This window comes from Euphorbia lathyris, chromosome 7, assembly GCF_963576675.1.
Source record: "Euphorbia lathyris chromosome 7, ddEupLath1.1, whole genome shotgun sequence".
Taxonomy (NCBI): domain Eukaryota; kingdom Viridiplantae; phylum Streptophyta; class Magnoliopsida; order Malpighiales; family Euphorbiaceae; genus Euphorbia; species Euphorbia lathyris.
The window spans coordinates 47,468,833-47,482,473 of NC_088916.1; the positions used below are offsets into that span (position 1 = coordinate 47,468,833).

Consider the following 13,641-nt stretch of genomic DNA (forward strand, 5'->3'; position numbering starts at 1 on the left):
AAAAACTTATTTTGAATTGGTTAAATTTACTTTTAAGGTTTATAATGTGGAAAATCGTTAAATCGGATTTGGTTTTGAAATTGCTAGAATAAGAATTGGATTAGAGTATAACAAATGTTAGAAATCACTTCTGATTTAAGGATAAATTTACAAAACAGAAACGTTTAGTTCTTTAGAAAAGTAAACAAATGTATTCGTTTGCATTAAGCAAAGAAAACAACTTTAAACTTTGTATAAATTATAACAATGAAATAAACGTCGATTCCTCTAATTTTAGGGCTTTGAACTGCAGCCAATCCTCCTACAGTCGGGTTAGATCGCTACCTTAACCAAATTGATACTCTACTGATGATATCAATTTGCCTAAGTGTTCAACAAAGTTTCCTTGTAAAGATTTTGAATTTAACTACGTTTTAATGAAAACACCAGAACTCACTTCGGATCATTTACCAAAGTGCTACATAAAAATCTATCGAATAGAATGAACTTTATTAGATGAAATATGAATTTGATACAAGTTTGCAGAGAACAAGTAGCATGGAAACTTTCGACGACTTGCAAGTGAACGGGTTGTCAATCCTTTCCTTGGGTTTCGTTAGAGTTTGTCAGGCTCAGGGGCGGATCCTCTACTAAATCTTCTCGCTGTAACTTCGTAATAGAGATACGGTCGGCTACTACCAAAATGTAAACTAATATGAACAAATCTAAACGCTACTGTGTTTGTAATGATTTGATAAACAATGTGTGTACATCATATTGCTTTTTACAGAATCTAACTCTAAACTCTGAATCGCTTGACTCAGAATTCCTGCATTAATTCTATACTAATCTTCTCTTTTTTTCTATATCTCCAACTCTCCATCAACTCTTTATTTATAGATGTTGAAGAGTCGTGATTGAAGTGTCGTGTCTGTTGTGAAGGGTCGTATCCTCTGCGAAGGGATGTTTCTATCCACCCGAACGAACATGTTTCGTCGAAAACGAATGTGTGCGAATGGCTCTCCAGGAATTTCTGAACTTGCCGAGAATGCAAATTCTCGACCGAGAATGGGGGAGAAAATATTTGGTCTTCGAAATCGTCAAGGGAAGAAGCTGGTGACGCGTGTCGCGACCGAGAATGGAGGATTCTCGGTCGCGACACGGAGTATTTTCCGTTTCTTCGACTTTGTCCTCGTCCTCGTTTTGGCGTGTTTGATCTTCGTCGTTTTTAGCTCCTTTTTTAGGGTTTTTCTTCTATTTTTTAACCTCTTTTCGTTCCTATTTGGATTTTACCAAATATTTAGGTACCTTGCAAGAAATAAACATATTCGAAAGTAAAAGTATTCTAAACAGGTATAAATAGTATGAATTCGAAGCAAAACTGATGTAATTATTGATTATATTTTAGGTATATTTTGGGCTTAACAGTATTGCCTGTGATGAGAATGTCATCCACATAGCATAAGATGTATGTGTGAGAGTGACCCTGTTTCTGAACAAACAGAGAATTATCTGCTAACGACATTTTAAATCCAAGTGATATAAGAAAATTCTGGAGTCATGTGAACCATTCGTGGGGTGCCTGTTTGAGCCCATACAAGCTTTTTTTAAGCAAACACACTGAGTTGGGTTGATCAAGATCCCGAGACCCTTGAGGTTGTTCCATGAAGATCTTTTCAAATAGATTTCCATGCAGAAACACATTAGACACATCAAGCTGATTGATGAACCATCTATTGGCTGCGGCTATAGTAAACAAAGTATGAATAGTGGTTGCCTTGACCACAGGGCTGAACGTTTCTTTGTTATCAATTCCAGACTTTTGTGTGAAGCCACGCGCCACAAGACGGGCTTTGTCTCTATGAACAGAACCATCAATTTTTCTCTTAGTTCGAAACAGCCAACGAGAGGTTATTATGTGTCATCCAGGTGGTCGAGGAACAAGTTGCCACATGCCATTATCAATTAAAGCTTTAATTTCATCAGACATTGCCTAACGCCACTCTGGAGATTTTTGTGCCTTACTGAAACAAGTTGGATCAACGGTACCATCCGTGCCACGTCCAGATGTTGTCCTAGATAATAGAAGGTGAAATCCGTCCATTTTTTTATAACTAGCTCATATTAATCACCCCTTTACTTGTAAGACATTTGAAATTAGATTGTATATTAAATTCAAACTATGAAATCCAAAGAAAATAGACCCTTTTGAATTACCTCCGACTTTGGAGTTCCCCTATTTTCTCCAACCTTGGAGCGCCCATGTTTTCTCCGACTTTCGAGTTCTCTCTCTGATCTTGGAGTCTACCACCGCCGCGGCTTACCACCAACTACAGTCAATCCGTATTCATTCTATCACTCAATGGAATCTGAGTTGGAGAATCCATCTCTTATATCGAACGAAACAGACGAAGCCCTCGATTTTGTGGATGAGATGTTGTCCTCTGATACGTGCAATCAGGGATTATCGCTCGTTGGTAAGTTCCTTGCTACTGAACCTATTAATTTCTTGGCTATGAAGACCAGGCTTGCAGACTTATGGCGACCTGGACGGGGAATCGCAATCTCTGAATTGGATTCTAACCTATATGTGTTCGAATTCTTCGACTGTGTCGACAAAAGCCGTGTTCTCGAAGGGGGTCTGTGGTCGTTCGATAATCACTTATTGGTACTAAATGATTGGAAGATTGGATTACCACATGAGGCGATTCCGCTGGATTTTTCCGACTTTTGGATACAAGTCTATGATCTACCGTCGGGTTCGATGTCGGAAACTATCGGCAAACGGATTGGTAACTATATTGGTAAATTCATTGAGTGTGATGCCTCAAACAATTCCAATACTCACCGCTTATACATGAGGATTCGAGTTCGAATTGACATTAGGCTCCCTCTCAAGAGAGTCAAGAAAATAAAGAAATCACAAACTGAGTTTTCATTCATTGCTTTTAAGTACGAAAGACTAGCAAATTTATGTTACCTATGTGGCTTGTTGGGGCATAATGATAGAACCTGCGAGATGAATTTCAGGGCTGAAACAACTGGTTTGAAAAAAGAATGGGGAGATTGGCTCAAAGCACCTTTACGCAGGGGTTTTGAACCGACTATTTCCAAATGGCTAAGAGAGTCAGGTAGCAACAGCAATTTACAATCAGGGGAGACTACTGGGCCTGTGTTTAAAAATCCAAATTTTCATTCTCAGTATACTGGAGGAATTAAAGTTATAGGTCAACAACGAACAGGGGAGAATAAGGAGAATTCCACAAACTCCCAATCCGAGGAGGGAACATATATGGATACTTCTCTCAATGAGTCGGAGGATACATGTCTAGAGTTTCAAGATGATAGAAAGCATAGAAGATCAATGAAACAAGGCACAGATATCTCTAAAGGGGCGATAAATAGCGAGGGCTCTAACATCAGTAGCATCAAAGTACAGTTTCCTGCACCAGAGGTAGAATCTTCTTTAAACAAGGATCAGTCTATCTCTTTTACTCATGATTTGGCGAGACCTGAAGCACAGGTCCGCCAATCCGAATGATTTGTTTAAGTTGGAACTGTCGGGGTCTGGGAAACCCCCAGGCAGTTCGGTCTCTTGGTGAGCTCTTGAAGGCTCATAATCCCGGTTTGGTTTTTTTGATTGAAACGTTAGTTCACAAGAACAAGATTGATAGTATTCGCAAACAGTTTGGTTTCGATGGATGTTTTGCAGTTGATAGTCATGGTAGGAGCGGTGGACTCACTGTGCTATGAAAAAATAACACAAATGTAGCCATCTCTGACTATTCTGATCACCATATAGAAGTAAAAATTACTGATGAGAGTTTGGGGGAGTGGAAGCTGATTGGTTTTTATAGGCTTGCAGACAGAAACCTTCAGGGTGAGTCCTGGGATCTTCTTACGTCGATTGCGGTAAACACTAGCATTCCTTGGGCGGTGGTGGGTGATTTTAATTGTATCCTTAATCAGAATGAAAAGAGAGGCGGTGCTTTATACCCGGGTTATCTTTTGCGAAGATTTGCTGATGTGCTTTTGACCACGGGGCTTAGCGAATTGGTTCTTAAAGGAAGCCGGTTCACTTGGGAGAAAAGTAGAGGTTCCGCAACTTAGATACAAGAGAAGCTGGATCGCTGCTTTGCATCGGCTGAGTGGTTCCTTCGGTTTCAGAATTATAGGCTCACGAATCTTGCTGTTGGGTACTCGGATCACAATCCAATTTTGCTGGAAACTATAGGTCGCCTTTCTACACCGAAGGCCTATAGATTTCGATGTGAAATGGCATGGCTTAAGGAAGCTGATTTTGTGGAAAGAGTAAAAGAGAGCTGGGCAGGGGTTAGTAATCTGAATCTTGTATCAAAATTGGCTGCCTGCTGTGCGTCTATGGAGCAATAAGGAAGGAACTTCAGAAATCAGTTTGTAAGGAAGTAAGGCTCTAATGGTATAATTACGTGACAAGGAGGATAGTATATCAATAAAGCACTATCAGGCGGTGAGAAAACAATTGAATTACTGGCTCGAAGTGGAAGATACTTATTGGCGATAGCGGGCTAAACAGTTCTGGCTCTCGGAAGGTGATCGAAACACGAGATATTTTCACGCCAGCGTTACCAGTAGGAAAAGGGCTAATCGTATTGAGAAAAATTTTTACAGCAACAACGCAGAAATAGTGGATTCCCAGGGGATTTACTCGATCGTACAGTCCTATTTTGAGGACCTTTTCTATTCTGCTCAGGTATCTTCCTACGACCTTGTCAACTGTGTTCCGAATCTGGTCACATCTGAGATGAATGAGAATTTGATTGCACCATTTTTGTTAGAGGAATTCAGATCTGCTGTATTCCAGATGCATCCAAACAAATCGCCGGGACCTGACGGGCTAAACCCGGGATTTTTTCAACATTTCTGGCGATATATTGGAGAGGAAGTGTTCGAGGCTGTGTAGGGTGGATAACTAGAAAGGAATTTTCGGCAAATTTGAATGATATAATCATTGTTCTTATTCAAAAATGCGAGAAACCTACCCGTATGACTGAGCTTTGACCAATAGCCCTGTGCAATGTTCTTTACAAAATTATTGCAAAGGTTTTAGCCAATCGCCTAAAGGTCTGTCTCCCAAATTTGATCTCTGATAGTCAATCTGCGTTTGTGCCTGGGCGATCTTTGATTGATAATGTGCTCATTGCTTTTGAATCATTGCATTATATGAAAAGGAAAAATAGAGGTCAGAAGGGTCATGTCGCCCTGAAGATTGATATTAGTAAAGCCTATGACAGGGTAGATTGGGGATTCATAAAAGTTGTGATGGGTAGGATGGGATTCAGTGATTGTTGGATTGACTGGATTATGCTCTTTGTATCTACTGTTTCTTACTCAATGGCTGTGAATGGCTCGCTTATGGGTCTGTTTCAACCTGGTAGGGGATTGAGACAAGGTGATCCTCTTTCACCTTACCTCTTCATTTTGTGTGCAGAGGTCCTTTCACAGTTGATTCAGAAAGCGGAAGGCGAGGGTAAACTCACACGTTGCAGAATATGCAGAGGAGCACCTAGCGTTACTCATCTACTCTTTGCTGATGACAGTTTTCTATTCTTTGATGCAACTATGGATGAGTGCCAAGTGGTGGGAAATATTCTACAGGAGTATGCATAGGTATCTGGACAGGCTATCAACCTAAACAAATCAGGTATTTTTTTCAGCTATAACGTCAAAACTGATGCTCGGGTTGTAATTTGCAATCTTCTTAATGTTGATAAGGCCCTGGATATGGGTAAATATTTGGGATTACCTTCTTTGGTTGGAAAATCCAAATGTGCAATTTTTGAGTTCTTAAAATCGCGATTATGGCAAAGATTCAGTAGCTGGACTGTACGGTTTTTATCAAATGCAGGGAAGGAAACTCTACTTAGATCAGTTGCACAAGCTCTACCAACCTTTTGCATGAGTGTCTTTCTCTTACCTCGTTCGGTTACTGATGAGCTCCAAAAAATGATGAACTCGTTTTGGTGGGGTACGAAGGAAAATGGAGCCAAAAATATTCATTGGTTCAGCTGGAAACGTTTGTGTAGTAAGAAGCAGAATGGGGGTCTGGGATTTAAAGATCTCCAAAAAATTAATATTTTGTTATTAGGCAAACAAGGATGGAAGTTTATCAATAAACCTCGGGCGTTTGTCAGTTGGATTTTCAAAGCGAAATACTTCCCAAGGGATACGTTTCTGACTTCCAAGTTGGGTTCAAACCCGAGTTACGTGTGGAGGAGCATCTAGGGTTCTATAGATATGCTGAAAAAAGGCTTGAGATGGAAAATTGGATCCGGAGAGATGATAAAGGTATGGTGATCCTTGGCTGATTAGAGATGCGATGTTTGAGGCGATGTCGGTTAGTCCTGCGGGCTTGGGGGAGTTAAAGGTGGTGGACTTGATGGTTCAGGGGAGGAGGATATGGGATAGGGGAAGAATTCATAATATATTCAGTAGAGAGGAAGCAGTTCTGATCTATAACATGGTGATCCCATTACAGCCGAGTGATGATCGCCTTATCTGGCACTATACAAAAGACGGCCAGTATTCTTCAAAGTCGGGTTATCATATTCCACAGGAACTTGTGCAACATCAGAGTCCGGGCTGGATGAAAGTGTGGGAGCTATCAGTACCTCCTAAGCTGAAAACTTTCCTATGGAAATTGGGAAATAACTGTCTACCTACTCGTTACAGGCTACTGGATCGGCATGTTGAGGTTCCGCTAAACTGTTTAATGTGTGACCACGAAGTAGAGCACGGTTGGCACCTTTTTGTTGAATGCCCCTTTGCAACCGAATGGTGGAGAGCGGCGGGTTTATCTGTTCCTACCGGTAATTGGGAAAGAGTGGATCAATGGCTCCTTGATGATATCTGTGTGACAAACACTGGGGAGGCGATTGAAAAGATCGTTTTGGTCCTTTGGATTATTTGGGGACAGAGAAATGAAATGTTATGGGAAGGAAATCATTTACCATCGAATACTATTGTTACTGGAGGGCTGCGGTTTTTTGCAGATTGGAAGGAGGCGAGTGTAGCTAAACCGAAAACAGGAAATTTGCAACAGCAGTCGTGCGCTAGGGAAGGTCTGGTTCCGAGGTGGTCTGTGCCGGAAACGTCCAATTTAAAGTGCAACGTTGATGCTTCATCGTTCGTGAGAGAAGGAAAGAGTGGAGCAGGAGCAGCGGTGCGTGATGCATCAGGTCGGTGTCTCTGGTGGTTCAGCAGATGCTGGGAGGGGACGCTCGAACCTAAACTGTTAAAATTTAAAGAAACCCGGTTTTCATTTGTAAGATTTAATGAACCGGTATCATTTGGGACAAGTCTAGGAGAGAGCCAAATTCAATTTGTTTTCGTTCCGGTAGGATCTACTATTCTTCTCACATACAGGTCCACTTTCCAAGTCTTGGTCTCCTCCTTCGTTGTCCAATCCGCTGGAAAATGAATTTATATATTCATAATGAAAAATGATATCCATTCATATCCATCCATAGCTTCATCAACTTCAATATGGATACCCAGTTTTTCTTAATTCTAATTTTATCTCTTTTTGTTTCCTATTCTGCATCTGATTCTGCAATGCAAGGAGGCTCACATCTCTCTGTGGAAAATCCAGCAGACATCCTCACTTCACCTACTGGACTTTTCTCCGCCGGCTTTTACCCTGTCGGAGATAATGCTTATTCCTTTAGTATATGGTTCAGCAGACCATCTTGCAATAACAACTGTACTCTTGTTTGGATGGCAAACCGCGATTTTCCAGTCAACGGAAAACGCTCCAAACTCATACTACTAGTCACCGGGAATCTTATTTTAACAGATGCTGGCAAATCGACAGCGTGGACCACCAACACCGTTTCACACTCTCCGGCAGAGCTACGCCTTCATGATAACGGTAATCTTGTTCTGATTAACACAGAGAGTGTTGTTGTTTGGCAAAGCTTTGATTTTCCGACAGATACTCTTCTTCCGTCGCAACTTTTCACCAGATATTTGCAACTGGTCTCATCAAGAAGCAGCAGTAACTTTTCTTCAGGTTTTTACAAGCTGTTTTTCGACGACGACAATCTTATTCGTCTTCTTTATGATGGTCCGGATGTTTCAAGCCTTTATTGGCCAGACCCTTGGCTTCAACCCTGGCAAGGTGGGAGGTTTCCCTACAACAGCTCTAGGATTGCCTTATTTGATTCCTTGGGTAGTTTTAATTCATCGGATCATTTGAATTTTCTATCTACGGATTATGGAGAAACGCTCCAGAGAAGACTAACACTTGATTCTGATGGTAATCTTCGATTGTATAGCCGGGAAATGAAGAATCGAGCGGCAGCTTGGGTTGTTTCGTGGCAAGCCAAATCGAGGTTGTGTCAAATTCATGGAATTTGTGGTGGCAACAGTATTTGCAGCTTTGATCCAGTTTCTGCCGGTAATAAATGTAGTTGTCTTCCAGGATATAGGCAAAAGAAAACTGGTGATTGGTCTTATGGTTGTGAACCTGAATTGGATATCTTGTGTGACGAAGATGATACAGATGTGACCTTTATTAAATTAAAAGACATTGAATTTTATGGGAATGATGACGGATTCTATCCAAATGTAACTTTAGAAAGGTGTCAGAAAATATGCTTGGAAAGCTGCAATTGCAAGGCTTTTCAGTACAGGTACCTTGGTGTTAATCATATTCCTTATTGCTATCCTAAGATGCTACTGATAAATGGAAATTATGATCCGAGTTTCGGCGCAGACTCGTACCTGAAAGTTTTCAAGACCATTAAGAAGATAGTTTCAGGAATTGGGGATAATTGCCCTGCTGAAACATTTGTGCCTCTTAACAGATCTTACCAAAAAAGCAGTGAAAGTGGCACTTCACGAGCCATACTTTGGTTAGTTATTGCATTTGGTGGACTTGAGATTATTGCTATCCTTGTGGTCTATTCTTTTCTGTTCAAACCTCACAAGGACTCCAATGAAGCAACTCGAACCTATAGTCTTGCAGCAAATACGTTCAGAAGATTCAGTTATTCGGAGCTTAAAAAGGCGACGAAAAACTTCAAGGAGGAAATCGGAAGAGGAGCAGGGGGTACTGTATACAAGGGAACCCTGGCGGATGACCGAGTTGTAGCAATCAAACAACTTAACATAGCAAACCAAGGAGAAGCAGAATTCTTAGCAGAAGTAAGCACAATCGGGAAACTTAATCACATTAATTTGATAGAGATGTACGGATACTGCGCAGAAGGGAAGCACAGGCTTCTGGTATACGAGTACATGGAGCATGGTTCGCTGATGGAAAATCTATCTTCGAAAACACTTGATTGGAAGAAGAGGTTTGAAATTGCAGTCGGGACAGCAAGAGGACTTGCTTATCTACATGAAGAATGCTTGGAATGGATTCTACATTGTGATGTAAAGCCTCAAAATATACTATTGGATTCCAAGTACCAGCCAAAAGTATCAGATTTCGGGTTATCCAAGCTACTCAGCAGATATGATCTCAACAATAACTCAACCTTTTCTAGGATAAGGGGAACCAGAGGCTACATGGCTCCTGAATGGGTTTCTAATTCGCCGATTACGTCAAAAGTGGATGTTTACAGTTACGGAATTGTTGTACTGGAGATGGTGACCGGAAAGAGTGCAGCCACGGGAAGTCAGGGTGAGAGCGGTGGGAACACTACAGAGCAGAAAAGTTTGGTGGAAATGGTAAGGGAGAAGAAAAAGGGAGGGGAAAAAGGGAAGGGAATATCATGGATGGGGGAAATGATAGATCCGATGTTGGAAGGAGAATATGAGGAAGCTGAGATGGAAATTCTGATAAAATTGACTCTGCAATGTGTGGAGGAAGACAAAGATTCAAGGCCTTCCATGAGCAACATTCTGGAGATGCTCCTCCGAGTTCATCAAAATGATCATTAGACCAATTATCTTCTGGTAGCGAAGAGATCGAGAGTTACAAAATCTATGGTTGGCAATTTGTTTTGGGTTGCTAGCAAAAATTGACAGATGATTGACGATAATTTCTTGTTAATTTTTATTAGTCTACCAAATGTAAAGTGTTCATTGCAATTGGGTTTGTTGTTAAACCTAACAATTGATAATTGCAACCAAAAAATTGGCTATTAAAGCTATTGATGGGTGATGAAAAACATATACTAGCATAAAGAAGAGACAATTTCTTTTATATAGGTCAAATTTAATCGTAATGCATCTTTCCAAAAGTAGGGAGAATAGAGAGAATAATGAGCCAAAAATTGAGAAGAACTATATTATGGAACAGAGAATATATATTTTTGGGTAAGTTCTAAACATCGCATACAAACTCAATTATACCCCTAGAAACAAATATAATTCCTATTTTAACCTCCAAATCCATAGAGAGTTCTTCCTTGCCTCTTCAACGCATAAACCACATCCATGGCAGTGACCTTCTTCCTCCTGGCGTGCTCCGTATAGGTGACAGCATCACGAATGACATTCTCCAAAAAGATCTTGAGGACTCCACGAGTTTCCTCATAGATCAAGCCGCTGATTCTCTTGACTCCGCCTCTACGAGCAAGACGCCGAATAGCAGGCTTTGTAATTCCCTGGATATTATCCCGGAGAACCTTCCTGTGACGCTTTGCTCCTCCCTTGCCCAGCCCCTTTCCTCCCTTTCCACGGCTTGACATCTCCTTATCGGTTCGATTCTGAGAAAGTTATAGAATGAAGGATGAGTGATTGTGTAAATGAGTGTTAGGTTCGGGTTATTAATAGACGGTTGGAACAAGAAATACGCGCAGGTTACTCAAAATTTTCATACAAATTCAACAACCGCTTAAATTTTTATTATTTGGCTTAATACATAATTTGTCCCTGAATTTATCCAAAAATATTCAACATTAGCCATTAGATCTTTAAAGTGTCATGATAGCCTCCTGAATTTATATAAAATATTCAGTTAGCTCCCTGAATTTGCGTAAAATGTAATCAATTAATTACTCGGTCGCAAAAACGGAAGTTAAATGCGGATCTTAGAATGTTACTACATAATTCAAAAATAGATTAAAAAGAAAGTTATTACTTGCTCAACTATACAACTTGTCTTCTCTAATTTAAAAAGTGTATACTCCGATTTCGGTCATTTTACTTTTTTAAGACATTTGCAATATATCTTCCGCATTTAACTTACTATTTTGCAACCGAATTATCAATTGATTACATTTTGCGCAAGTTCAGGTGGCTAATTGAACATTTAATGCAAGTTCAGGAGACTATCGGGACAATTTGAAAGTTCAGGGAGCCAATCAAACTTTTTGAACAAGTTCAGGGGGGCAAATAATGTATTAAGCATTATTATTTTTATTGTAACTACCCCTTAATTTCAATCTTTGTTTTTCGAAAAATTATAAAATTGAGTTAAATAGGACGTACATTTCTATATTTAGATCAATTATCTAACTCATTACCTATTTAAACTATTTTTTTGTGACTCTTCTAAAATACCCTTCATATATAACACTTAGAAATTTCTTATTCTTTCTTCTTTTTCTCTTTCGTTTGACAATTTGCGAAGCCTGCGAAGATAATACTACTTAAAAACATGAAACTTACTTCACATTTTTCAAAATTTACAAAGCTTGCGAAGGTAATACTACCAGGGCCGGTCCTGACGTTTTAGGAGCCCTAGGCGAAATAAGAGATAATGGGCCCTTAATAATAAAAAATGTACTAAAAAATTTAAAAATAGAAATTTAGACCCATTTTAAACCTAAAAGATCATATTATTTGGTTAATTTTTAGACCTAATGGGTATTATAACTAAATTTATAACAAAAAAAATAGTATATATTCAATAAAATTAAAAAATTTGGACCCCTTTTAGTCTTGGGCCCTGGGCGGCCGCACCCCGGCCTATGGCCAGGGCCGGTCCTGAATACTACTTAAGAATATGAACTTTACTTCGCATTTTTCACAATCTGTGAAGCCTGCGAAATTAATACTAATTCGCAAAATGATTTTTACTTCGCAGAATGACTTTTACTTTGCAGTTTTCGCGAGTAAATTACACCAATGATACCTGAACTATACCTCAATTCACACTTTGGTACCTCAATTACATTTTGTCTCAAAAATATACCTTAAATATCGATAACCGGACAATTTAATCTAGTTGACCGGTGACTGACGGTCAACTCAAAGATTGACCAAAATTAATTAAAATTTAGGACCCACACTATACTCAACTAACTTATAATTACAAAAATACCATATAATTAAATATAAAATACTACTTTCTCCCTCCCTTCCTAATGTCTCTCCCTGGCGCTCTCTCTCCCCCTGCTGTCTCTCTCTCCTTGCCCCATCTCCATTGACAACCCGAACATCCAGAACCTCCTCCATCCAATGATTCGATCCCTTGAACCTCCTTCATCCATTGAAAAGCAGTTGAAAGAAATTTCATTATGAAAACCTCACCACACTCTCAACAATAAAACCTCAGCCCGTTATAAATCCAAGTTGCATGCCAGGAAGTGAAGAAAAGAAGATACGAATTAAGAGAGAGACCAAATCAAAGGGGGGAGGGAGGAACACAGTAACCTGAAAATCTGGCATTTAAAACAAAAGGAACAGTGGCAGAAAAGAGAAGAGAAATGATTGTGTCTTGTGGTATTTTCATTTCTCCTCCTCCATGTGAGATGCTTTATCCATTTTAGGCTCCTCACTTATTAAATCTCTATTTGGTAAGTTCATTCTTGTGGGGCTTAACTTCTATAAATTGCTGTCAAAATTGGGGAGGTTTCAGAGGAAAAAAATACTGTTTCAGTTTTAAAAAACACAGAAATGGCTGCTTCATCTTCTTTAGTCCCTTTCTTTTGAATCAGAGATGAAGATAATCAGGCATTGGATTGGTATTCCCTTATTATTCACAAGATGAAGATACCTTTCTGATCATTGGATAGATCAAACGAAATACCTTGAGCAGACTGACTAGGAGAGAGGGTGAGAATGGAAGAGAGAGGGGCCAGGTTCACCACATTACCTGGTTCAGCCAGATGGGTCAGTCGGAAATTGCAGATTAAGAAGATCGTGCAACACGGATCCAAGATTATCTCACGATGCAAGAAGGATGGGTATCCAATCCCAGTCGAAGAACCATCAAGGAATAACATTGAATTTTAATTTTTAGAAAGAGAAATTCAATTTTAGAGAGAGAAAGGAAATGGAAAAGAGAAAAGGATTTTGTAGAGAGAGGGAGAAGGATTACGGGAAAGGATATTTTGAGAAGATGAATGGTGGGGGAAATTAGAATTTGGAAATTAAAATGTTAAAGGTAGTCAAAGGTTATTATTGTATTTTTATATAAGTGGAGGGTATGATGGGCCCCATTTTTAGTTAGTAATGGTTAACAGACGTTGACCAGCCATAAACAGGATAAATGCATATAATTGTCCAGTCATCCGTACTTAGAGTATATTTTTGGGACGAAATGTAATTCGGGTATCAAAGTGTGAACGGAAGTATATTTCAGGTACCATTAGTGTAATTTACTCCAGTTTTCGCAATATGGGAAGTAAAAGTCATGTTCTTAAGCAGTATTATCTCCGCATGCTTCGCAAATTTCAAAAAATGCGAAGTGGTATATAACAATCAAATCATATCAACAAGTGTGTA

At 39.6% G+C, this 13,641-nt stretch overlaps 2 protein-coding genes across 3 annotated transcripts; one reads left to right on the forward strand and one right to left on the reverse strand.

Annotated features, from left to right (window-relative positions):
• Positions 1–7,456: 7,456 nt before the first annotated feature.
• Positions 7,457–10,171, forward strand: LOC136234977 (putative receptor protein kinase ZmPK1). The gene has a single exon (XM_066024479.1). It carries the CDS (start codon positions 7,504–7,506, stop codon positions 9,904–9,906), a length of 2,403 nt encoding a protein of 800 aa, XP_065880551.1. The 5' UTR covers positions 7,457–7,503; the 3' UTR covers positions 9,907–10,171.
• Positions 10,172–10,346: 175 nt separating this feature from the next.
• LOC136201491 (histone H4-like) lies at positions 10,347–10,658 on the reverse strand. Of its 2 annotated transcripts, XM_065992167.1 has the most exons (2): positions 10,614–10,658; positions 10,347–10,562 (listed from the first exon to the last, which is right to left on the reverse strand). In XM_065992167.1, exons 1-2 carry the CDS (start codon positions 10,656–10,658, stop codon positions 10,347–10,349), a joined length of 261 nt encoding a protein of 86 aa, XP_065848239.1. The 2 variants fall into 2 exon arrangements, with proteins under 2 accessions (XP_065848239.1, XP_065848238.1); XM_065992166.1 differs by having other exon boundaries at positions 10,347–10,658.
• Between the last annotated feature and the right edge of the window lie 2,983 nt (positions 10,659–13,641).